Source organism: Carassius auratus, chromosome 19 (genome assembly GCF_003368295.1).
Source record: "Carassius auratus strain Wakin chromosome 19, ASM336829v1, whole genome shotgun sequence".
Taxonomy (NCBI): domain Eukaryota; kingdom Metazoa; phylum Chordata; class Actinopteri; order Cypriniformes; family Cyprinidae; genus Carassius; species Carassius auratus.
In genome coordinates this window covers 22,394,187-22,419,385 of record NC_039261.1, presented here as the reverse complement: position 1 = coordinate 22,419,385, position 25,199 = coordinate 22,394,187, and the positions used below count along the sequence as shown (strand labels likewise).

General features: G+C 37.5%; 1 protein-coding gene across 3 annotated transcripts in view; it reads left to right on the top strand.

Annotated features, from left to right (window-relative positions):
• Nucleotides 1-25,199, top strand: part of LOC113119841 (protein FAM135B-like) — a 45,487-nt gene that overhangs the window by 19,228 nt on the left and 1,060 nt on the right. For all 3 annotated transcript variants that reach the window (XM_026289523.1, XM_026289525.1, XM_026289524.1), the window contains exons 4-19: nucleotides 3,591-3,730; nucleotides 8,086-8,156; nucleotides 10,470-10,643; nucleotides 11,682-11,808; nucleotides 15,309-15,462; nucleotides 16,274-16,323; nucleotides 16,452-16,607; nucleotides 17,408-17,481; nucleotides 17,607-17,761; nucleotides 18,439-20,674; nucleotides 20,981-21,147; nucleotides 21,252-21,343; nucleotides 21,804-21,901; nucleotides 22,932-23,083; nucleotides 23,616-23,726; nucleotides 23,808-23,921. In XM_026289523.1, coding sequence (XP_026145308.1) covers nucleotides 3,591-3,730; nucleotides 8,086-8,156; nucleotides 10,470-10,643; nucleotides 11,682-11,808; nucleotides 15,309-15,462; nucleotides 16,274-16,323; nucleotides 16,452-16,607; nucleotides 17,408-17,481; nucleotides 17,607-17,761; nucleotides 18,439-20,674; nucleotides 20,981-21,147; nucleotides 21,252-21,343; nucleotides 21,804-21,901; nucleotides 22,932-23,083; nucleotides 23,616-23,726; nucleotides 23,808-23,921 — 4,071 coding nt within the window. The remainder of the gene's footprint in view (nucleotides 1-3,590; nucleotides 3,731-8,085; nucleotides 8,157-10,469; nucleotides 10,644-11,681; nucleotides 11,809-15,308; nucleotides 15,463-16,273; nucleotides 16,324-16,451; nucleotides 16,608-17,407; nucleotides 17,482-17,606; nucleotides 17,762-18,438; nucleotides 20,675-20,980; nucleotides 21,148-21,251; nucleotides 21,344-21,803; nucleotides 21,902-22,931; nucleotides 23,084-23,615; nucleotides 23,727-23,807; nucleotides 23,922-25,199) is intronic.

Here is a 25,199-nt window from a genome sequence, read left to right as displayed (position 1 = left end):
TTTCTTTCAGCACTGAAACACAAAAGAAGACTTTTTGAATGATAGAGAACCATAAAAAAAGACATCAAAAGTAGTCCATCTCTCAGAGGCCCAGCGAATTGCAATGTTTGTATGAAGCAATTAAATAAACTTGTCATATTTTTCAAATATGGGTAAAACGCATAACAGTAGCAATGCACAACTCTTAACATTTGGGGAAATGTATTTTAGCAATTTACAAAGTAAGCATTTGCCACCTATTGCTTTAAATCTCTTTCTTATTATTTATCTCCACAAGTGTCATTTATGTTCCTTTAAGTGTTGTTGTGAAACGTCTTGAAATGGTAAACAATCATACATTTGAGATCATTTGTCCTAAGCTGGAAATTAGGGCTCAATGTGTTTTCGGTGGTTCTCACAATATCAAGTCTATTGTGCAAAAAGAAAAAAAGTTGCCGTAGGTTTTTTTTTGTTTTTTGTTTTGATCTTGTGGCTAAAGATCAAAAGACATTTTTGAGGGGGAAATGAATATCTATACTTGGTACTCATGCACTATTTTCCAGTTCTTCTAAAGTTATATGATAGCTTTGTGTGAAGAACAGAAGTGATTTAACTTGTAAAATCAATCAGTCCAGTTTGTAACTGAATCATTTAGTTTAAAAAGTACGAGTATGTTCTCCTATAAATGTGCAAAGGAAAGTATGCAAAAACTCTTCCCTTTTCATTTGTTTCGTCACACAAAGTTTAATTTGTTCTATCAATCGACTTCAAAGGACTGGTGAACAAATCAAACAGACTTTTTTATTTTACTTTGTGTAATCCTTTTTATTGTGTGATTGTATTATTTTATAAATATAAAAAAAAAAAAAAAAAATATATATATATATATATATATATTCTTCTTTTATGGACGTTTTGGACATCATGAGGTTGATTAGCTAACAGAAATGTTAATTTTATGGGCGAACTATCTCTTTAAAAGGTATATTATAGATTTTCCAATATGTCGCATTCCAGTACAGTGGTGTAAATTTCCATACTGCTGTCAGATGGCTAACAGTGGTGTTCATCACAAACACACTGACACGATCCATCTTTTTCTCTGGGTTTCTGACTCTTCCTCTCCATCAAACACACACACACACACACACAGACTGACACCCCAGGACTCCTCTGGCAAGATCAGACTGTACAGCTCTCTCTCCGGGTCTCTGGGGCTTCGGCACACTATAGAGCTGTTTTTGATGACACACAGAGAGGAAGAAAGACAAAGAAAGAGAGAGACTGACAGAAAGAGGCAAACAGAGAGAGATGGACGCAGCGGGGGTCTGTTTTTACGCAAGACCCTCACTGTTCCGCTCAGCACCTCTCTGACACGCGCTATCATCTTCTCCACTGAAGAGAAACCCCGCTGAGGTGCTGTCATCTACCACAGACGAAATCTCTGTCTCTCTTTGGCTGGATGTGGAGCCAGTGGCCGACGTTTGATGCTGTTTAGGCCCAATCCCAATTCTATCCCTTCCCCTACCCCTCTGTTTCGCACGTTCACGTGAACGGGTAGGGGTGTCTCGATTCTCTTTAAGTTGGAGGGGAAGGGGTAAGGGGAAGGGCCAGATAGCCCTTCAAACGAAGATATTTTGGGACCACACTTCAAACGAAGGGGTATGAATTATTTCGTCAATATGGCTGCTACAGTGAACAAAAAGACACATAAATGCAAGCTTTTTGGCATAAATAAAGATTTTAACGAAAAGTAATAATTTGTTTTATGTTACATTCAATTGTGAGTTCATATTAACGGTCATGTTACTCAAAGAAATGTTTGCAAAAAATCGCTAATATTTGCTAACGTCATAACATTGCAGACTGCATGATAGTGCCACAGCATATGTCTGATAAGGGCGATAACTGCCGTAGACTAATCCCCCCAGTAATTAGAAATCGCTAAACCATTTTCTCAAATATTGAGAAAGAGAGAGAGAGAGAGAGAGAGAGAGAGAGAGAGATGGAAGTTGTGTGTATTCCATACATGCCAACCCTCCCGATTTTTCCGGGAGACTCCCGAATTTCAAAGCCCCTCCCGGAAATCTCCCGGGCCGACCTTTCTCACGAATCTCTCCCGATTTCCACCCGGACAACAAAATTGCTACACCATCCGTCACTGGGCGCAGTTTCAGACCGAACAATAATAAGGGGCCGTTCACATATCGCGTCTTTTGCGCGCTCAAGTTCATTATTTCCTATGTAGGTGCGCTGTATGGGTGCTCATAATGGAAACGACGCGCCCGTTTTTTCCTGGCGCGTATGCACCACATCGAGTTAAAAACGTTTCAACTTTTCAGAATGCCGCAAGCGCACCGCTTGTCATGTGACAAGAACTAACCAATCAGCTTCATCCTTTCCCGTAACAACGTTGAAAGCTCAGCTAAGATGATAGTTGTACAGCTGATCATAGTTGTATTGCCATTTTGACATAAATTTAGTAGCAGAGCTACTGCAACCGATTGTTAGTGCTGCAAATTCATTTATCCTTTGCTGAAATTTCTGCGTCTTCATGGAGAGAGCACGTCATGGTTGCTTAGCAAAGGCAGACGCCTCAGGGGCGCAACTGCCCGAGCGCTTTGGAAAAGAAAGAGAAAGCGGCGCGCCTAGCGTTTTCCACGCGTTTTTAGGCGCGATATGTGAACGGCCCCTAAAGAAGTTATTCGAGACTCACCTCGAAGTCAAGCGCGGCAAATTCAGAACGGAAAAAGAAGCAGAAGAAGAAGGGGAAAAGGAAGAAAGAAGAGACATGGCGAATAAAAAGAGAAAATATGCCTGCAAATTCCTAACTGAATGGAAAAAAGAATTCATGTTCATCCAGGACAGCTCAAAGGGGAAGGGATATGCTGCCTGCAAATTCTAGATCGGACTTCTGCATTGAAAACGGTGGCCGAACTGATTTAATTGTAATTGTAAATTATATTCTTCCTTACATTTGTTTGTGTGTGTGGTTATATATGAGTTTTAAAACTCTTCACTACAACATTACATAACTAAATAAAATAAAAAAATAATAAAAAAAACTATACACTATACTTGGGTGTGTGTGTGGTATTCTAAAACATTTTCAAAACATAACACAATTACAAGTATTGTACTTTTTGTATCAGTGCATTTTTGCAAAAAAAAAAAAAAATAATAAAAAAAAAAACAGAAAAAAAGTATTGTTGTACAAATGTTTTACACTTGGGCTTTCCCTCTTGAACTAAGAGCGAGGGCACTATCTAGGAGCTGCAGTTGAGATACAGTATATATAATAGGAATATTCCTACAGTCCATGCTCTCTGACAGCGTTAATATTTTCATTTAACGTTTTGCTTTCTCTCGAATTCTAAAAGCCTCAAATCACAATCCAGCCAAAACACTGTCAGAAAATACTGTCTGAATACAACAAACTGGATATGAATGAAACATCTACATGTCTCTTTATGCAGGGAAGCATCACTGAATGGGCTTTCATGTTCACGCAGTGGAGAATCTCTCTCTGGAGATACTGTGATGTGCACTGCAGAGAAATAATCAACCTTTTCTTCCTCTCTCTCTCTGTCTGTCTGTCTTTCTGTTGGTAGGCGAGTGCAGTTTCAGCAGCGCAGGGGTTCACGATGGCAGCGTGTTCAGTCGGATCTTTCAGATCCTTTACAGGAATGAAGAGGTGACCCTGGAGGACCGCATGAACTTCAGAGTGCACCTGCTGCTGGACGGGGAGAGGGTGAGTGTCCCGCTGCTCTGAAAACACAAGAGATGCTACACTTAAAGAAGCATGACGGCAGGCAGAAGGTTAAAGGTTCAAATCCCCAAGAAAGTATGAGTATGAGGTGGAATAATTTAAACTTTAATTACATATATAATAAAGGTGGAATAATTTAAACATTAATTACATAATTCAGTCAAAATGCTGTTAAATAAAAAGGTGCATAGGCACATTACATATATTATATGGTTGAAACTTACATTCATTACAGTTTAAGATTATCTTATGTTCACCAAGGCTACATTTATTTGATGAAAAATACAGTAAAGTGTTGGAAACATCAATGCTTTTTTATTTTTTTTGAATTCTTACTATCATCAGTGTTGAAAATAGTTATATATATATATACAAACTGTGATAGATTTATTTTCAGGATTCTTTGATGAATAGAAAGTTTTTTTTTTAACTAAAATCTTTTGCAAAAAGATATATAATATATAATAAATATTATAAAATATATAATATATTTATTTTGCAATATAAATATATCTGAAATCTAAATATGAACAGTAGTGTATTTGATTTAAATAATTTACATTCATTTATGATATGTTAAAGGTGCATACATTTTTTCCACACATTAAAATTTATTTTTGTTCATGTAAGTTGTATACAAATGTAAAATCAAAGGGTTTTGTCAATTTGTCAATTGCTCTATTTACAGAAATGTCATGCCACAATCAGTATGACCAAATATATTGGAGAACAGCAACAAACAATAAGCTACACCTTTCAAAAGGTGTACTTTCTTTTTGACAGCACTGTTTTAATTTCCGGTATTATGACCCATTGTGTCATTCCAGCTCATTTAAGACATTATGAAATATGTGAAATGAGTATGAAGCGGCAGAGAGGGGCAGGGAATTGTGGGTGGGGAGAGTGTCTTATCAGATTTCTATGGCCATCTTTCTTATTAACCTTGAAGCAGTTATCTGTGCCTGTGCTCCTCTCTGTCTCTCCCTCTCAGATAAGACTTCTAAAAATAGCTTTCCATTTCCCCAGAGTGTGAGTTTAATCAATCTATGTATCAATAATCGGAGCAGCTCTGTTTGTTTTCAAAGATCGGCAGAGTGCACCAGTTGTGCTATGCTTTAAAAAAAAAAATATTATATATATATATATATATATATATATATATATATATATATATATATATATATATATATATATATATATATATAAACATTCTCGAAACAACCAACCATATAGCGGTCAGCATGCACAGATTATAAAGATAGAGTGCAATCACCCAAAAAAACAAAAACCACATTATTCCGTTTGATTAAAATATTTGATTGGCTGACAGTTCATTAACTCATATTGATTAGTAGTTGATTGATGGTACACTGCTATTATGTTTCATGACAGACTGATGTGAGTCATCTTGCACTTCACTTTATCTTACATTACATTTATGGATTATCTAAATGCTGGAAGGAGATCCTAGCTCTATTGTCTGAGCTGCGGGAACGCCAGTAGTGTAGCCAGAAAAGAGACTCTGGGTGTGCATATGAAAATCTGGGTGTGCCACATTTATTGTCAGATTACTTTGCAAAATTATGGGATAGTATTTTTGTCACACTGCTTCCGTCCAACCATACTCCAATTTGCAGGTCGTGTCAAAATGTAGTTAATTGTTAAATGTAACAATTTTCTTCCAAATACGATAATTTTGAACTTTAGCTATTTCATTTTGTCTATTTTTCATTACAATTTATTCACTTTAAATAAATTATAATATATAATTATAGGATTAAAATGAATTGTAGTTGCTCAATATATCTTATATTTGCGCGCGTGCCGAGGCGCAGGTTTGCGCGCTTCGGATGAGCGCATGCACAAATCTTCTGACTGCGCGCGCGAACTCCCTGCCTCTGGCCATACCTGTCAAGTATCCCGTTTTGGCTTGGAAAGTCACGTATTTTACACTTCTTTCCTGCCGACCTCCCGTATTAGTTTTTTCCCGTAAATATCCCGTATTTTATTTTTATTTATTTTTTTTAACCTGCGTTATTAATAAAATAATAATAATTAAAAAAAAACATTCCCAATCTGAGCTCTGTCACTAGTCTCGCGATAACTGCCACCTGTAGTAGCCTGTCGCGAGGGGTGTGTGAGGTCAGATGACATGAGTTATAACTCGGGAAAAACAACAACAAAAGAAAAAACAGAGACGGATGATGGATGCTACAATAGAGAGTGAAGGCACACCTGCCAAAAAAACCAAAACCCATGTGTAAATACTGTGATAAATGGGACAGCGAATTTACTTTTTTAAAGAATGCAAAGTCTGCAACAAATTTGTACAACAACTCACTAAAAGAGTAAAAGAAAAGTTATGTGAAATGAAAAGAAAAACTGTAAAAGAAAAGCAATAGCCTATGAAATGAAAAGAATGTGTGGAATGAAAATAAAATGTAAATGTAAAGACAAGCAATGTTAAATTAACAGAAAATATTCAAATAAGCCTTTAAATAAATGCTCATATACCGTTTTGTGTTTTCATTTGGGCTATAACACCTGTCTTAAAATGTAAGGGATACTGGAGCTTTGTTGGGGTGGTGGGACTGCTCGCGGTGGGCGCCGGAAAATTTCCCTTATTTTCAAATCCAAAACTTTACAGGTATGCCTCTGGCTCTTAAATTTTTAAACTGAAAAAGCTTAAATGAGTTTAGTTTAAACACAGATATCAGCACCCAGGTGATGACGGAATAAATTACTGCTCATATACAACATTCGCGTTGAACAAGAGTGAATGATTTGTCCAGGTTTTTTTTTTTTTCTTTCTCATGTTTTTGTAATGTCTGGGAAGACAGAATGCTCATGCATCAACAGAAACATTTATTAGCTGATTTATTTACGTGCCATTTGTAGCAAGCCATATTACAGATGATATTACAGATGCTTTGTCAGATTTAATTTGAAGCGCGTGCCGAACCGTGTGTGGTGAACCGAACAGTTTTTTTTTTTTTTTAATCGAACCGTGCCATCCCTATTACCTCAATAATCAATCAATTACAGGCCTAAAACAATCATGCCCGAGCAGACGGATATTAGTACATCTCATCACACCGGCACCCGCGTCTAAATCAGTTGTATGGTCTGGTTTTCAGTCTAAAACAGTTGTGTCAAGTATAAATGTCTCGTCTGTTTCGGGAGGTGCGCGCGCAGTCAGCGGAGGCTCGCACCTTTTTTTCTCAGATTTTGAAAAATCTTCGCTATCGACTTAAAATGCTTCCAAGATCGACTTGTCGACCGCGATCGACGGGCTGGTGACTCCAGATATAGCGACCAACTTTTTTTGGGTAAGCATTGATTATGTGTTACACAGTCTCAATTTGTGGGACACATGTATTGGGCTTCAAACGCTGTGCGCGCACGCGTTACGCGGGACGGGTGGTCACCCTACCTGGCACAACTGTTTGACAAACACTTCCTGCTTCGATGTCCAGATCTGAATTAAAAAAAAAAAATCTCAAACATGCTACTAAGTCCCGATCTGAATCAACCGAGTCGCGAACAGGCTCCGAAGTGCCGATCTGAATCAACCGAGTCGCGAACAGGCTCCGAAGTGCCGATCTGAATCAACCGAGTCGCGAACATGCTCCGAAGTCCCGATCTGAATCAACCGAGTCGCGAACAGGCTCCGAAGTGCCGATCTGAATCAACCGAGTCGCGAACAGGCTCCGAAGTGCCGATCTGAATCAACCGAGTCGCGAAAATGCTCCGATGTCCCGATCTGAATCAACCGAGTCGCGAACAGGCTCCGAAGTGCCCATCCGAATCAACCGAGTCGCGAACAGGCTCCGAAGTGCCGATCTGAATCAACCGAGTCGCGAACAGGCTCCGAAGTGCCGATCTGAATCAACCGAGTCGCGAACAGGCTCCGAAGTGCCGATCTGAATCAACCGAGTCGCGAACAGGCTCCGAAGTGCCGATCTAGGCCAACCGAGTCGCGAACAGGCTCCGAAGTGCCGATCTGAATCAACCGAGTCACGAACAGGCTCCGAAGTGCCGATCTGAATCAACCGAGTCGCGAACAGGCTCCGAAGTGCCGATCTGAATCAACCGAGTCGCAAACAAAAAATATATATATATTCTAAGTAAACAACAATAGCCCAAGTTTAGTAAACATTTTTTTATTGAGACTATAACAAATAATTCTGCATCTATTTTTAGGTGTGCCAGCTGCCACTGTGGGTGGCACAGGCACACCCTGGCACACCTGTGGCTACGCCACTGGGGAACGCTGCTTTGTTTTTCAAGGTTCTGCAGTTAGCTGTGAATGACTGGTGTGTTGATGTGTCTCTCAGGTAGAGGAAGCTGTGAGTGAGGTGGATGTCCAGCTCAAACTAGATCTGCACTTCACTGACAGTGAACAGCAGTGAGTATCCCATCATTTTCTCCCTCTGCATAATCACTGCTTGTGTTCAGAATTGCTCATACTCTCATGCTTTTTTTGCGGTATATTGTCAGAATACTCTGAGTAGTATGTACATTTTCAGAATGCAGAGAATTACATACTTCTTTACCCAAGTTCTGCTTGTATATTAAACACTGAGTACTGTATCCCACAATGCAATGCACTTGATATTCCATGTACAGAGTGACAAATGAAGAAGCAATATGATTGTTAATGCTGCAGACCACATTATACTGACTGAATTCAAAAGTGTGGGGTCGGTAAGAAACACGGCTCTTTTGCTCACCAAAGTTGCATTTATTTGATCAAAGATACAGTAAAAACTGTATTATTATTACACTTTTAAATAACCATTTTCTATTTGAATATATCTTAAAATGTAATTCATTCCTCTGGTGCAATGCTGTATTGTTTAACCCAGGTTAATTGGAAACATATGCCTTTAAATACATTTCAGCAACAGTTATTGACACCATTTCAAGGTGGTTTCAAAGTGAAATGTCCAGTGAGTGGTGCTAAAACATGGGTTCAATACGTGACCTACCCGACAGTGTAAACAAATGCAAAACTGGTATAAAAATGAATTTGTTGATGCAAGTTGCCTTTTGAACTTACAGTATTTATATGCAGGTTTGAACTGTTTTGTGGAACAATAGATTCATAACCCCGTTGGATTCGTACACAAGCTCTTCACCTTTTGCAGAAATGTATTTAGAGGCATGTATTTTTAATTACCCTATGCTGGAATTTGTTGCATTGTTACTCCAGTCTTTAGTGTCACACGATCCTTCAGAAATCATTCTAATATGCTGATTTGCATATAAAAAAATAATAATAATTTCTTATAATTTTTACTGTAATGTTGAGAACAGTTAGACTTAAAGGTGCAGTAAGAGAAACTGTTGATATTTGAAATCACAAAAACAAACATGCCCCAACCAAAAATGTTCACACCCCTATCTTGATAGCTCCACCCCCAATTCAGAAACATGCTGTGCAATACAGGTACCTCCCCCATCACAAGCAGACACACCCCTTACTGATGATTGGCTAAAAGTGTTTTTTGTTTTTTTGGTGCTCTCGGCCACTTACAACAGTAGTTCTAAGAAATCACTTACTGCACCTGTTTATTTTGGTGGAAACCATTTTTATTTGTCATTTTTGCAACATTCAATTAATATATTACATCCTAGCTAAAAAAAAAAAAAAAAAAAAAAGAAAAAAAAAATCTTACTGACACCTAACTTTATTATTCCCAAAATGAAATACTAGCCTTCTCCATTCTGTAGTACTGTATATGATATTTATTGCCGACATTTTTTAAAACAGTAATAACATGTTTTCTGTTTGACAATAGTATATAAATCATGAACTCAATCCAATATTGCATAATATCTGCACATTTGGCAATCAGATGCAACAATGTCAGCACAGTTAGAAATCAATGAATTTGCTTCTAGTTCATCCATCACAGGCAAAATAGAAGACCAAATCAAATACACCCCAAAATGAGTTGTGTATTCCACCATATACTTTCTCCATTCAGTAGGTCATATAGTTATACCAAGGTGAAAAACATCCAGGTGAAAAAAAACCTCACTGAATTAAACATGCAACATAATGAAGCTGTGTGACAACAATTTAGCATACATTTTAAAACATTTGGATGTGTTCTCACATTCTATTTAAGAAAAAAAAAAAGATTAAAAAAAAAAGTATGCTATTAATAACACACTATGTTAAACCATTCGTTCCTTCCTTCCTGTCGTCTGTATGATCTCTCTGTCGGTATTTAAGGAGCTGCAGTGAGAGAGTGTGTTAAAGCCTCAGGCAGGTACATTGTGTGTGCATTAATCAAGAACTGTAAGAGGAAAGGCACTGAAGGCCCTCAGCTTAAAATACTCACACACACAGAGTCCTATTTCAAAGCTGCACAAATGAGAGCAATTACCTGCGTCTCTTACCTGCAGCAGAGCCCTGGAGCTCAGAGCAGCAGCGACGGGTCGGGCCACTGTGGCCCCTGAGCTCTGCAGGGACGGCTCATTAACTACACTACCTGTCCATCTCTCTGTCCTCCTCGTCTACTCTCTCCTTCTCCTGTGTTTTCTTTATTCAGGTCTTTTTCTTTGGCTGCCACATCTCAGTATAATTGTTACTTTTGCAGACTTGAGATGGTCTTCATTGTTTACATGCATATGAATAAATATAAATGCACGGGCTAGTGTGATTGTGTCTTTCTATAACGTGTGGTTTTGTCCTGTTTTTGTGTGTTAGGTTGGCAGATATCTCTTCAGTGCCTCTGATTAGCAGCAGGACGTTGGGTTTGCCCTTCCATCCACACCAAGGCCTGCACCATCACCTGCCCGTCATGTTTGACTATTTCCACCTGTCCGTTATCTCCGTCTCTATCCACGCCTCCCTGGTGGCACTGCACCAACCGCTGATCAGGTGATCACACAAACTCCGCCCCACCAGTTCTCAGCCAATCAGCAGTTTAGGGCATTTTACCATGGCTTCAAAATTGATTTTGGAATTATTTTTTTCTAATATATATATATATATATATATATATATATATATATATATATATATATATATATATAAATGTATTATTGTTGTTGTTTTTGTTTTATTGCTTTTTTATTTAATTTAATTTAACTGAAAAATGAATAAACTAAATAAACACTTGCTTTACACTACTAATAATGAATTTATCAAAATGAAAAAAAAATCATATTTTGTTTTAATCTAATATTAATTGATAAAAATAATAAATAATAATCAGTTTTCAGGTTGCATTCACACTTTATGTAACACAATAAATAAATAAATAAATAAATAAATAAATAAATATTTAAAGTATAGTATTTGAATTACATTTTGATAATTTCATTAATTTTGAACGGGCATGTATTATTTAGTTTACATTTTTTTTCCAATTGAATACATTTTTTTAATTAAATCAAATAATTCAGTTAAATTACAAATCAATAATGTGCTTGTTAACATGGTCGCATAACATGGCCAGCTTTTCTAGTTGAATGTTGAATGCTGTGTATTGTTTGCTGGATCAGGACCTCCTGTTCGTAGGAGGTGTTATTGGCAGGATGTGATGTGTTTTCACTGCCGTGGATCTGTTCTTTAAAACTGAGCTCTGAACCCTCCTGAAAGCAAAGCTGTCAAATCCAAAGTGTGTGTGTTTGTCAGCTGTCATGTGTAATGGATTTCTGAGAACAGAAGCCTCATTAGTGACAAATATTCTCAAGACTGACTTTAACAAACTAATCAGGCATTTGTGGGTTTTCCATGAGGAACGACAGGCATTGTTTTCAGACAGATATGCATATAAATGAATTTGCATGACTGGATAATAAAGAATCTTGTGAGCGGTTTCCACCGAGATCCCTTACATTAATTCACCTGATCACAGCAGCACACATTGATCACTCCACAGGTTCTTACAGTCTGTCGTTTGTCTTTCTGTAGTTTTGCGCGCAGTGGAAAGGGGGCGTGGCTGGGTAGAGGCTCTCCAGAGAGTGAAGCTCCACCCTCTGCGATGTCAGTGGAGAATCTGATGTTTGGGGCGGGATATTGCAAACCTGTGCCAACAGAGGTAAACACATACATCTAACCTGATCAACTCACTTTTTGCACACACACATAATTATAATTTGTTTAAATGACAGTACTGATCTCAGCTGAACTATTAAATCCAACCCTGCAATCTGACATCTTACCTGACTGCATTGAAACTGGTCGATGGTGCCCTCCAGGGTTTTTAGATAGTTCAGGTCTCTTTCAGTAACTGTCAGAAAAAGAAAAAGTTGCAGAGAATGGTGATTGCATTTTGATGAAACTTAAAGGAGAGAAGAAAAAAAAAAACAGTGATGAAATTGAGGCTTCTTTGTTCTGAATGGCATAAGTATAAATACAGGATGCATATTTTCTGTATGCATGAAAACCCATGAAAACCCAAAGACTATACTATAATTATTTTTGCTAAAATGCAAAGCACACTGTGAGATGCTTAACCTTCTTATTTCTAATGTAATGCACAATATTATAAATCTTATTCATTAGACTCTTCCCTAATGAATGAATGAATAAATAAATAACTACTTGTTTTAAAAATGATGAAATATCCCCTATTATTTTTTTTTTAAATAACTGGATGCTACATGAAATATACATTCGGTTTCACCTGTTACTCTATTATATATATATATATATATATATATATATATATATATATATATATATATATATATATATATATATATATATATATATATATATGCAGTATATATATATATATATATATATATATATATATATATATATATATATATATATATATATATGCAGTATATATATATATATATATATATATATATATATATATATATATATATTACTATTATTTTTTTTTTTTTTAAATACCAGGCAGTATGTAGTACATATAATGTGCAGTATTCATTCAGAGCACAGTCATGGAATATTTCCAGATAATATCTTCTTCAACTGGCCCTGAATGAAATACAGACACTTAACCAGAGGAATTTCGAGTTGAACAGCATAGATCATTTGACCTTTCTGACTGTTTGCTGAGGACAAAGTAGCCATCGTTTTTTTTTTTTTTTTTTTTTTGACTGGACAACGGAGACGTTTCTCTTGCCGTTGGAGATTTCCATTTAGGCAGGAAATCGTAACCAGTTTTCTTGTCTCCGTATGGGTCCTACAATTACACCCCCCTGCAGGGCACTTTATTAAATACAGCGTTCCACTGGAGGGAGGCAGCGTTTGATCATCGTAACGAGCCCAGCTTTAACGGCCTCAGACATGAGGAGTAAGCACCTCTCCCTCTCTCTGCCTTCTGTGCTTCTCAGCACTTACTTTACAACCAAGTGCATACTGTAATGTCGTGCTTTTCACTCATGCATCAAAAGATAAGATGTTCAAGCTCATTAGCTGATTAGTTAATGTTTTTTTTTCTTCTTTTATAAAAGCATCATACAGTTAACCCAAAATTTATCTGGACACTTAAAGAAATGTTTCACCCAAAAATGAATAATCTACTCACCTTTATGCCATTCCATCTTTCATCTGTAGAACACAAAAGAGAAATTACTCTATATTTATGCTTCTAAAAATATACAAAAACAGCATAACCGTATCATAAAACTCATATATATTGCAACTTTTGAATCATGTAAAGGCTTTCTGAGAACTAAAATTTAGTTCAGTGAACAACAACTTTAAATTAAAGGGTTAGTTCATCCAAAGATTAAAATGATGTCATTAATGACTCACCCTCATGTCGTTCCAAACCCGTTAGACCTCCGTTCATCTTCGGGACACAGTTTAAGATATTTTAGATTTAGTCCGAGAGCTCTCAGTCCCTCCATTGAAGCTGTGTGTACGGTATACTGTCCATGTCCAGAAAGGTAAGAAAAACATTATCAAAGTACAAAGCTGAAATTGAATCACTGGGTTAAACAGGATCAAACTCAGATCAAACAAATCCCTCAGAATGGTTTTGTGAATCAGATGATTCACTGAAAAGATTCAGCTCATAAGAGCAATCGTTCATAAATTGGGCATCACTACTCCTCTATCAAACTACTGTATAGCTTGTAAAGACTTATATAGCATATACAGACTTGCATTCATTTCTTTTTACAAAATGTGACCTCAAACAGATGACACTATCCCACTATAGAGGCTTGCACATTTATTTTGCTTTGCACATGCATTCTTACATTAAATTTGGCTCAGTGAACTCATTTTTGTATGTATGTGAGTGTAACATTGACTCTGTGTTTTCCAGCTGTCACAGGCACTAAAATGCGAGAAATGTCGATAGAAAGCACAGAGCAGATGTTGATGTGTGTGCGAGAGAGAGACTGAATTCAGTACACATCTGTTTGAGTCAAAAGAACATAACTGAATGTAGATAACAAAGCTCCACACATATAATGACAGCATCCAACACTCTCTTTACACTCAAACATACACACATTACATACTGTAGTACACACAAGTATGCAGTAAAGACATATTAGAGGACCAGCAGACTCACAATCACCCGTGCATCAGTATTTTATGAGCCTATGCTCCAAACATTTAAAGCATCACCTGTGTTTTCTGTTAACTAGAACACTGTACATTTAAAAATAGCATGTGTTGAGTGTTTAAGATTTAGATTTAGAAGTCAGTTTTCACCAGTGTGAAAAGGTAATGTATGTAATGTAATGTAAAGGTATGTTCGTATACTTTAATTCCAGCAAGGACACATTAAAGTGATCAAAAGTGACAGTAAAAATAGTTTCAATCTTTAAAAAGATTTCCATTTCAAATAAATGCTGTTCTTTTGAACTTTCTGTTCAAAGAAAAAAAAAAATGCATCATGGTATCCATAAACATTTTAAGTACTACTACGGTTTTTAAAATGGATAATAATAAGAATTGTTTCTTAAACAGAAAATCTGCATATTAGAATGGTTTCTGAAGGATCACGTTACACTAAAGACTTGGAGTAATAATGCTGAAAATTCAGCTTTGCAATTGTTATAAACAAATAGAAAATTGGTGTGTATATGTGTGTGTGTGTATTTTTACCCAGAAGTGTGAAAATTGCTGGAAATGTTATAAATCAATTGAACACAGAGGGTCTTTCCTCTCTGTAGAGCTGTATATGTGTGCACTTCCTGTCTACAGGACGTCTCTTGTGTTGTTCTCCATAAGCGAGTGCCACGTATGCACACTTCTCCAATTTTACTACTGGGAAACTGACTGTGTTTAAAGTTTTACCCTGCGTTTGATCTTTTATCTAATTATTGAGCTTCAGGCTCAGCCAAACATTAAACATACAGCTGCACATCATACAAATATGATTTTCCCTCTCTTCTTGTCATGAGAAACCTGTGCTTTTAGCTCTTAAAGGAGAACTTATGACAACAGCAGCTATGTGACTAGAGTTGAGGGTCAGTCCACATGGGTAAACCTTTGTTCAGTGTTTAGCTACCTGGTTATGCGTGTGCAGAAATAATTGTGAAATGCAGTAAAATCTGACTTTGACTCGTATGTCCTGTGTGAATGTCTGTTTGTTTGCAGGGTAGTTTTTACGTGCCATCGGAGAACTGTCTGCAGAGAGCTTACACGTGGCACCGGCGCATCTGTAAACTGTTGCTGGCGGCTCACAGAGCTCTGCGCTCTTATTACACGGCGCTAATGAAGGAGATCCCTCAACTGCAACACATAGAGATGGGTATAATCACAAACTCTTATGTAACTCATTCACTTCAAATGTGTGTGGCTTTCTCAAAGACTCAAAGACGGTTCCCTGTCATCATCACTTACTCACCCTCATATCCTTCAAAACCCATAAAGTTTTCTGTCTTCAGTGGGACACACACACACACACACACACGCACACACACACACGCACACACACATGCACACACACACACACACACACACACACACACACACACACACACACACATTTTATGTATAAATTAGCTTTAATGACACACTGAGTAGGAGCAGGTGAGACTTTAATATTTAAATGAAAAACTAATAAAAATAAGGTAACAGTTTATTTTAACGTGTCCTTGTTGCACATTACATGTACTTACTATTATAATAACAATCAATTATGCATAACTACATGCAAGTAACCCTGAGATACACCCTAATATAGTAAGTACTTGTAGTTAATTAATTTTACTCAGTACTTAAATGTATATTTACACTGCTTACATTTGTTTTCCTGCTTGTCATGTGACCATTAATCAACATCAAAGAACCACAAGCATGCAAATGAGTTGTTCAATTATTGACATTTTTTATGTTTCAAGGAAATATTTAAGGTCATATAAAAAAGTCTGGCCATCCCTGCACTATATCATCAGAACCACATACAGTACATCCCTAAAATCTTAATACAGTGATACTTAGACACACTTTATACTGTGTGGCACTGAATGATCGCCATGTTCATTTGCCATTCTACTTACATTATATCTGGTATATTTTTGTCTGTGACTCTAACTCTTTTCTTACGTTCTCGTTTCCAGAAGACCTGCCCCTTGAAGAAACCTTAAATCAGCTCACGATTGACTTACAGGTTTGTGAAACACTTTACTTGTTTTCCTGTAAAAAAACACATAATTAATATAATGATGTAGGTTAAGCACCAAGTATTGCTCTGTGACTAAATAAGATTGAATGCTTTAATTCTCTCTCTCCCTGTAGTTGCAGGGTGGTCATGAGAAGGTAGTAGAACAGATCAGTAAAGATCTGACGCAGCTCTGTGCTCAGCTATCTGCTCTTTGGACACAGTTTTTGGAAGCCATGGTTCCTAATCCACATATCCGCTCATATCTGGCCCAGGAGCACCACACACTCAGGGTGAGTGTGTTTATTTTCCAATATCATGATGCATTTAGAAATATGCCACATTAGAAGTAAAATACATTACAAGGGCTTTTTACAAGTTTTATTTTCCAGCCTGTGGTGCTTAATGGTGCTAAACCTGAAATTCAGTGCATACAGGGTGAATTTTGAATCTTTGAAATGTACAAACTCAAATATAAACAGCTTATTTAATAATCCTAGCAAGAAAATGACACGATTCCCTGATTACCAACAGGAGAATTCGTTTCTAGTAAGACTGACTTAAAATATTGTTTGCGAAAGCCTGGAATAATCTGTGCTTCTCACACACAGCCTGAATTTCCCAGCATCCCTAGGAACTCAATGTTCTGTTGAGCGATGCATTAGACGTAGAAACCTCATCTCTTTTGAAACATACAGTAATTTCACCCACAGGACAGCTCAGCTTTTAATTACAGAACTCTGAGTTATTATAATGGTGAAAAAGATGAAGAGATGAATCCAGTTTCGTTTTTATTACTGGAGTGGTTTTATTTCTCTCTTGTTCGGGAGGTTCCTTCATAAAATATTTCTGCTCGCTGTGGCTGATCTTAAAAAAGAAATGTAGCATGCAAGATCGTACTGCAATTCAAAATGTGCAAAGAAAGAAAGAAAAGAGAAATTAAATGGTTATAAAGGAAATGAGAAGTCAGAAGTGTCCCTGATTGAAAAAACAACAACACTATAAATACTCTATTAATAAAAGAATGTGTCATTGTGATGTACAGCTGTTGTCGTTTGATATAAGTACATACTGAATGTGTGTGTTTGTGCAGGTCAGGAGATTTTCTGAAGCATATCTCTTCACAGAACATCACAAAGAGTCCTCACTCACATTTCAGGAGGAGCTGTGAGTTATACCGAGCTATGCAAATGGAGAAATAACCTCAAATATCTTAATGAAAGCTACTGTAATTTAAAGTAATCATAAACCTTTAAAAAACTGCTGAAACTGCTATGTATCTCTGATGACAGTATCAACAGACATGCACAGGTGGCCACAGAGATGCGCAGCTCGGATTACCTGCTCCGAATGCCTCCACTTCCTGTGGAATGCCTGGACATCGACGGAGACTGGAGCAGCCTGCCAATCATCTTTGAGGACAGATACGTGGACACACCCTGTTTAGGTGCCAGCCAACAGAAACCCTGTTTAAACTAGAGCAAATCAATGAATGAACGAAAGAATGAGCATCTGTACAAACAAAGGAATGTGCTTAAACAAACAAATCATTGAAAGAATGAATGAAAAAAATAGGATTTTAAGTAAACAAACAAACGACTGAAAGAATTAACAAATTTTTGAATTAACATAATATTTTTTTAGAACTAAGAAACTACTGAATCATTGGACTCTATTATGAATGAACGACAAATTAATTGATTTATAAATGAACAAACAAATTAATGAGATCTAAAGAACTAACAGAACTAAAGAATGAACAAATGAACTATATAAAACAAACAAATAAATTAATAAGTGAAATAATGAGCATATGAATAAATACAAATGTAATATATTAACAAATCAATAAGAAACAAGAGTAAATGAACAAACTAATGAACGAACAAACTAATAAATGCATGAACGAAAATTTAAATCTGAATGAGTTAACTCGAAAATGAAACCAAATTAATTAATAAAGGGGGAGTGGGGGGGGGGGCTCAAATTTCAAATAATCAAAAACAAAAAATCGAATTAATCAACAAAAGATACTTTTTTAACTATCTTTGGTTGCATGTTAAAATATCCTTAGGTTTTTAATAAATTTACTCAACTGAGTACTTCTCTCTTTCTCTATTTCAGACTACAACGTCCATATGCAAAATCAGACTGTCTTAAACTCCCAGCCATGTCCTGAGCCAACAAGGATGGGAGACCAAACCATCTGTCCGGTTGAGGAAAAACAGGACACCAATTCACTAGCAACAACCCCTGAGGATCCTCCCTGTGAAGATTACATGGACTTGCCCACATACATGGCCCTGATTGGCCGGCAGGAGGACTCCATCGATGACTATAAAGAGACCGGAGCTCATGCAGAGACTCTGATTGGTCATGTGGGTGAGACCGATATTGATAGAAGCGAATGTATCACGATCTCAGATTCAGGGATTGATTCTGTTGAAAAGGCCACATGCCAATATGAAACTGAGGAAGGATTCGATGTTGAATATAGGTCTGTAGACAGCGATGAAGCAATAGATACAAGTAACCGGGAGAAAACTAGCTGCCAAAAAGAAGCAGTTGACTTTGTTGAATCTGATCATGCAGGTTCAAAACAAACAAATATTACTGATTTTAATAGCGCACAGACTTTGCTGCTTGATCCGAGGGATGCTGCAGAACGTCCCGACCTCACCAGCCTTGACAGCTTTGAGTTCCTGCCGACTCATAACCATGATAACCATCTTGAAACACCAGGCGATACTGGGAGTCTTGGCAACGATGATCCACAGTCGGTATTAGATAACAGATACATTGAATTACCTGCAAAGGATTATGGGAGCAGGGATACAACACCTCCTAATCTACTAAACACCAACTCGATGGGAACTGACACTTTAGCCACGTCTCCTTCTCGTAACATTCTACAACAGAACCGTCGCTTGTCCGAAACTCCGCCCAAAAGTGTGTTCTTGGGCGGAGCTAAGCTAATGAACCGCTCCTCCTCCGTGATCTCAGACTCCGGTATCGAGAGCGAGCCAAGCTCTGTGGCCTGGACCCTGGAGGGTCGAGGAGTTGTCGCAGGGGGTCGTGACGTCTTGCAGAACTTATCGCGGCGTCTGCCTGGGCATCAGAGCTCTTTGGAGGGCCTACAGACGGAAAGTCACGGAAGCCTGCCCAGCGCCACACAGGCCTCTTTGACTTCCATAAGCTCCCTGCCATATGAAGAGGAGGAGGAGAGACAGCTCAATACTTTGACAAAATCTGCCTCTGCACCACATATCAGCAGCCCTGATGACACCGAGGAGGATCGTGAAACACCCAGTCAGGAAAAGAGGAATGTTTGCATGGCCAATCAGCTGAGTCTGAGTGATGAAGCATCCAATGATCTTCAAGATGTTACTAGAGAGGACAGAGATGAAACAACCAATCAGAGATATGTTTGTGTGGCTAATCAGCTAAGGCAGAGTGAGGAAGCAGCCGAAGAGGTGATGCAGAATCTTCAAGGTGTTACTATTGAAGACAGAGAAGAAACAACCAATCAGGAGAAAAGGAATGTTTGTGCAGCCAATCAATTGAGGCAGAGTGAGGAAGCAGCCAATGAGGTGAGGCAGAATCTTCAAGGCATTACTAGGGAGGACAGAAACCAAACAACCAATCAGGAGCTCAACAAGGATGAGTTGTCCAATCAGGAAACAGTAAATCTTAATTTTGCTAATCCAGAAATGTTACTATACCAGCAATTTGTGACGCATAATGGTGTTGAAAACTCCACAGTGGAGGAAACGGCTGAAAACTCAGAGGAATGTCAAACAAATGTATTACTTGAAGAGTATTCTGGTCTAATGGATGACAACACAGAGGTTTGTAGATGTGAAAATGAACACTGCGAACACAAGGGGGCGCTAGATTTAAACATGTATCAAAAAGACCCCGACGACATCAGTGTCGGTCACATTCATTTGAATGAACTGGAGGAAGTAAGTATGGAGAACCTCCCAGATTCTCCAATCATTGACAAAAGCAGTCACGAGATTTTGGCTTATGAGAAAGAACGGTGCATTGATCTAATTAAGTTACCAGCCAATGAGAGAGAGCAGCAGGCATTAGAGGGGCAGAGCAGAGCCAGTAAAGTGCCAAGTACAGGTCTGGCATTTGTGAATAAAAAGGTGGTGGAGGTTGTAAACCTGTCAGTGTCATGCGCACCCACATGTCTGCCTTTCTCGTCCGTATTACGTGATTCGCCATCGGTTAGCGGAATCTCCACACGCCAGGCCACATCCCCAATTACCCATCAACCCCTGGGCTCCTTTGGAATACTTTCCTCAAACTCTTTCCTCGGTGCTGATCAGGAAAACAACGAGAGAATGATTAAGTAAGCTTTTCCGTGATTTCAACCAAGTTTCATGCTCAGAGTTTTAAATTGTTTAACAAAACAGACAAGCAAACAAACAATAGAACTATCTGCCAGTGTTCAGCAAAATTCAAACGTTAATTTCAAATTCTGTGTTTCAGTAACAAAATAGCACAAATAGCAAAAACACTTTCTATTTTAAATGTATATTTACTCACCAGTCATAAGGAGATATGTCTGGTGCAGGATGAATTTTTAGCGTTCACCCTGTTACTATTTAAACACTATTTGAATGCATCATCCAAGTGCTTCATTGTTGTCTTAAAGCTTCTATAAGGCAAAAGAAGCCCTGCTGAGGGAGCTTGTGTTCAGAGGCACTCTCTACAGTGACCTGCCTAACCTCGCCTCCGATCACCCATACTTCCCTCCTGAGGAAGACGACACCGAGTTTGAGGATGGGATACACCTCGTGGTGTGTGTCCATGGACTTGATGGTAAACGTTCCAATCTCTAACACATTTAGATCCATAAAAGTGTCTAATATAAAAATAATAGCTGCATCTTTAGTAAATAGTTTTTTTGTGTTTGTTATTACCAGGTAACAGTGCAGATCTACGGTTGGTCAAGACGTTTATAGAGCTCGGGCTGCCTGGATCTAGACTGGACTTCCTCATGTCGGAACACAACCAGGTAGAACTTCCAACCAATCAGCACACTTGTTTCACTGCATTCAGCCAATCAGAACACCCGGACATTATGACATAATCACAATGACAAGTCATGGGTAAGATATGAAACTACGAAACAGTAAACAGAAACCTTTAATGGTTAAAAAAAAAAAAGCAAACACACAAACCAGTGATTCTTGATTGAATGGAGAGAATACAATTTAATCAAATGTTCTAATATTTCACCACATTTTTTTCTCTGCTCAGACTGACACTATTTTATTATTTATAAACTTAGTTGAACATGCCAACACAACAACAACAATAAACAGTCAATATGTGACCAGTCAACAGCATAGCTGTGCACAGCAACCAATCAGAAAGCTGCAATGCCTCTCAACAACCAATCACAACTTTCATATGGTTCCTAGTACAAGTTTGATCAGCTGCTTTCTGTTGACATTCTCATCTTATGTCTGCAGACGGACACATTTGCAGATTTTGACACCATGACTGACAGACTTCTGGACGAGATAATTCAGCACATCCAGCTGTATAACCTCACCATCCACCGCATCAGGTTTATACACATTACCTTAACATATATTAATCAGTTCTGGACTTTACCTCTTTTAACAGCAGCAAAAATCACCATCATATTGACATTATATCAGTGCAGCCACACTACAGTCAATATAAGCATTGCTTTAGAGCTCGTGCTTCGGGTATGAGAACAGTGTCTAGACATTCAAATTCCATGTCTTTTGAATCCAGATGGTATAGTTACGACATCAACCAGCAAGGTCTAACTAGACCATGTGAACCACCATGTTAACACTGATAATGCATGACTTTTAAAAACCCTGTGATTCCACACACGGGACACAAAAATACATTTTGCAGACTAGTGCGCCCCCTTGTGGTTGGACAATAGACACATCTGCCACATCCGCTTCAGAATAGTTAATCAAGTTATATAAGCCTCATTAGTTTTACATCTGGATATTCATGAACAATTTAACAAATTTATTATCTTCAGCTTTTTACAAAATAGTAAGGTCTGCATTCAAAATATTTGATCCAGATATCAAGTGTAGCATGAATTATAAAGCTTCACTTTAAATATATTCTTTAGAGTGAGTAATAAATAGCTGCATACAGAAGCTGAAGGGGGATGGCTTCACTGATCCCACTAGAACTGCTAATGTTATACTTATTATTACCACAAGATGGCAGGAGAGTAAAGGAAAGGTAGTGTTTGGCATTCAGAATGAATTAAATCTAAAGATATTCACACAATACACTAGAAAATGTAACAAAGTGTCTTCTAATCCATATAAAGCGTTTAATCTTAATTTTAAACACAGTAATTTATTTTTTAATAAAGTTTGCAGTCTTTGTTTCTCTCCAAAGTCTCTAGAGTTTCACGTCTTCTCAAAATAAAATTTTTAACGGTTTCATAATGATCACAACAGACTTAATTAAAACTGTAGGTCCTGAGAAAATGTAAGCATAACTTGCAATGAAAAGAGACCAAAAAATTCATCGAAATGGATCCTCGTTTTGAACACTTATTTTATGTCTGATTTATTTTGATCTCTTTTCCCCAGTTTTATCGGACACTCTTTGGGGAACGTCATCATCCGCTCTGTGCTGACCCGACCCAGATTTCGCTGTTACCTCTGTAAACTCCACACCTTCCTGTCCCTGTCTGGACCCCACCTGGGAACACTGTATAATAACAGCACGCTGGTCAGCACAGGTACACACAGCAGTGCACACCAGACACACACTATTCAAAGCTTTGGAGTCAGTCAGGTTTTATTATGAGAAATTAATGCTTGTGTTCACCAAGGATTCATTCAATTGATCAAAAGTGACAGTAAAGACATTTTATAATGTTACAAAAGATCAAATAAACGTTCTTTTGAAATTTCAAAGAATCTTGAAATACTTTTGCAAATTGGCATATCAGAATGATTTCTGACAGATCATGTGACACTAAAGACTGGAATGATAATGCTAAAAAAAATCTTTGCATTCCTGGAACATATTACATTTTAAAAATAGCTATTTTAAATTGTAATAATATTACTGTTTGTACCATATTTTGGCTCAAATAAATGCAGCTCTGGTGAGCACAAGAGACTTCTTTAAAAAAAAAAAATCTTACTGACCCCAAACATTTGAACAGTACTGTATATGAAGTTGTTGTGTTGATCAGAGATTCTGTCATCATTTCCCCAACTTCGACTCATTCTACACCCATATGACTTTCTATCCTTGTTTTTCAGGTCTGTGGCTAATGCAAAAACTCAAGAAGTCTGGTTCCCTACTGCAACTTACATTCAGAGACCACACCGACCCGCGACAGACCTTCCTCTACACGCTCAGCAAGAAACCAGGTAGAGATTCGTTGAAAAATATGCAAGATTAAACACTTCCACATACACACATACTCATGTTTTCTTTCTCTCTTTGTCCAGGTCTGCAGTTCTTCAGGAACGTGGTGTTGGTGGCCTCTCCACAGGACAGATACGTACCCTTCCACTCGGCCCGTATTGAGATGTGTCGGACGGCGCTTAAAGACAGAACCACAGGTGTGTTAACTTCCTGTTCTGACCCAGGACTTACCAGAGCAATTTATCAAGCACCGTAACAACCACCTGGAACGCTCTAGAATCAATCGCTTCAACTATTCCTTCGTTTTATTTTTAAAACACAAATAAACCTGAGATTTTTTTTCTGCACGTGTATTCCATTAGCAGCATTTTCCAATAGCTCTGCCAGCAGTGTGAATGAAATGAAATGAAAGGAAACTGTGATAGGAAGTTAAAAAGAGAGCGAGGGGGAAGAGAGCATTCTTCATTTTATGAGACTGTCACTTCTGAGAGTGGCATGCGGCTCTTTGACAGGTATTTTTCTCTCGGTTTGAGAGACAGATTAGAGAATTCAGCCTCTCTGTGAGTGTCAGAGTGACAGACAGAGCTAAGGATACATACTCTGAGCAGTCACACACACACATAGACTATGATCACATAGAACAATGATGGATGCCTTGAAATAGAGACTTTGTTGAGTATGCTGACTGTTGGTGTCAATGCACAGCTAGCTGCAGACGGCAAAAAATGGCAAAAGCTTTCTAAAGATAGCAAGTTCCAATCAGATTGGTAGGCTTTCCAAGAGTCTGCAAGCACAGGTTTTTATCAATCCGCTTGGAGATGAAGTCATGTTTATGAGTTCTCATACTCTTCTGGGAAAGAACTAGACTTCTAGGGTTTGCAAGGTTTATGCAGCAAATCTTTGAAAGATATGCAAGACCTTGCATGCTGTTGATTAGTTTAAAAAACAGGCAAAAATCTACAATGCATTTAAAATTCAAGTCTCAGGGGCAAAGCTTGTGCCAGGATAAAGGTTACATAAAGTTTACAAGTATTACAAGTATAGACATACTAATTCACTTATTGACCTGGTCTGTGGTAAACTAATCCAATCTATGGTTTTGAAAGGAGTCTTAAAAAAATACAATACAAAAAAAAAAAAAAAAATGCTGTTTTAGTAAATGCACCAAGGATGCATTTATTTGATAAAGAATAAAAAAAAAACAGTAATATTGTTAAACATTATTACAGTTTCATTAAGGAAACAAATGTTTTCTCTTTTAATATGTTATAAAATGTAATTTACTTCTTTGATATCAAATCAGAATTTTTTGTGCCACGTGATCCTTCAGAAATCATGCTAATATGCTTATTTGGTGAACAAGAAACATTTATATTTTTTCTTTTGTCAGTGTTATAAGTTATTTTAATATTAGATTTTAGTGATAGATATTTTCAAGATAAAATATAATTAAATTTTAACATTGAAACTTTTTT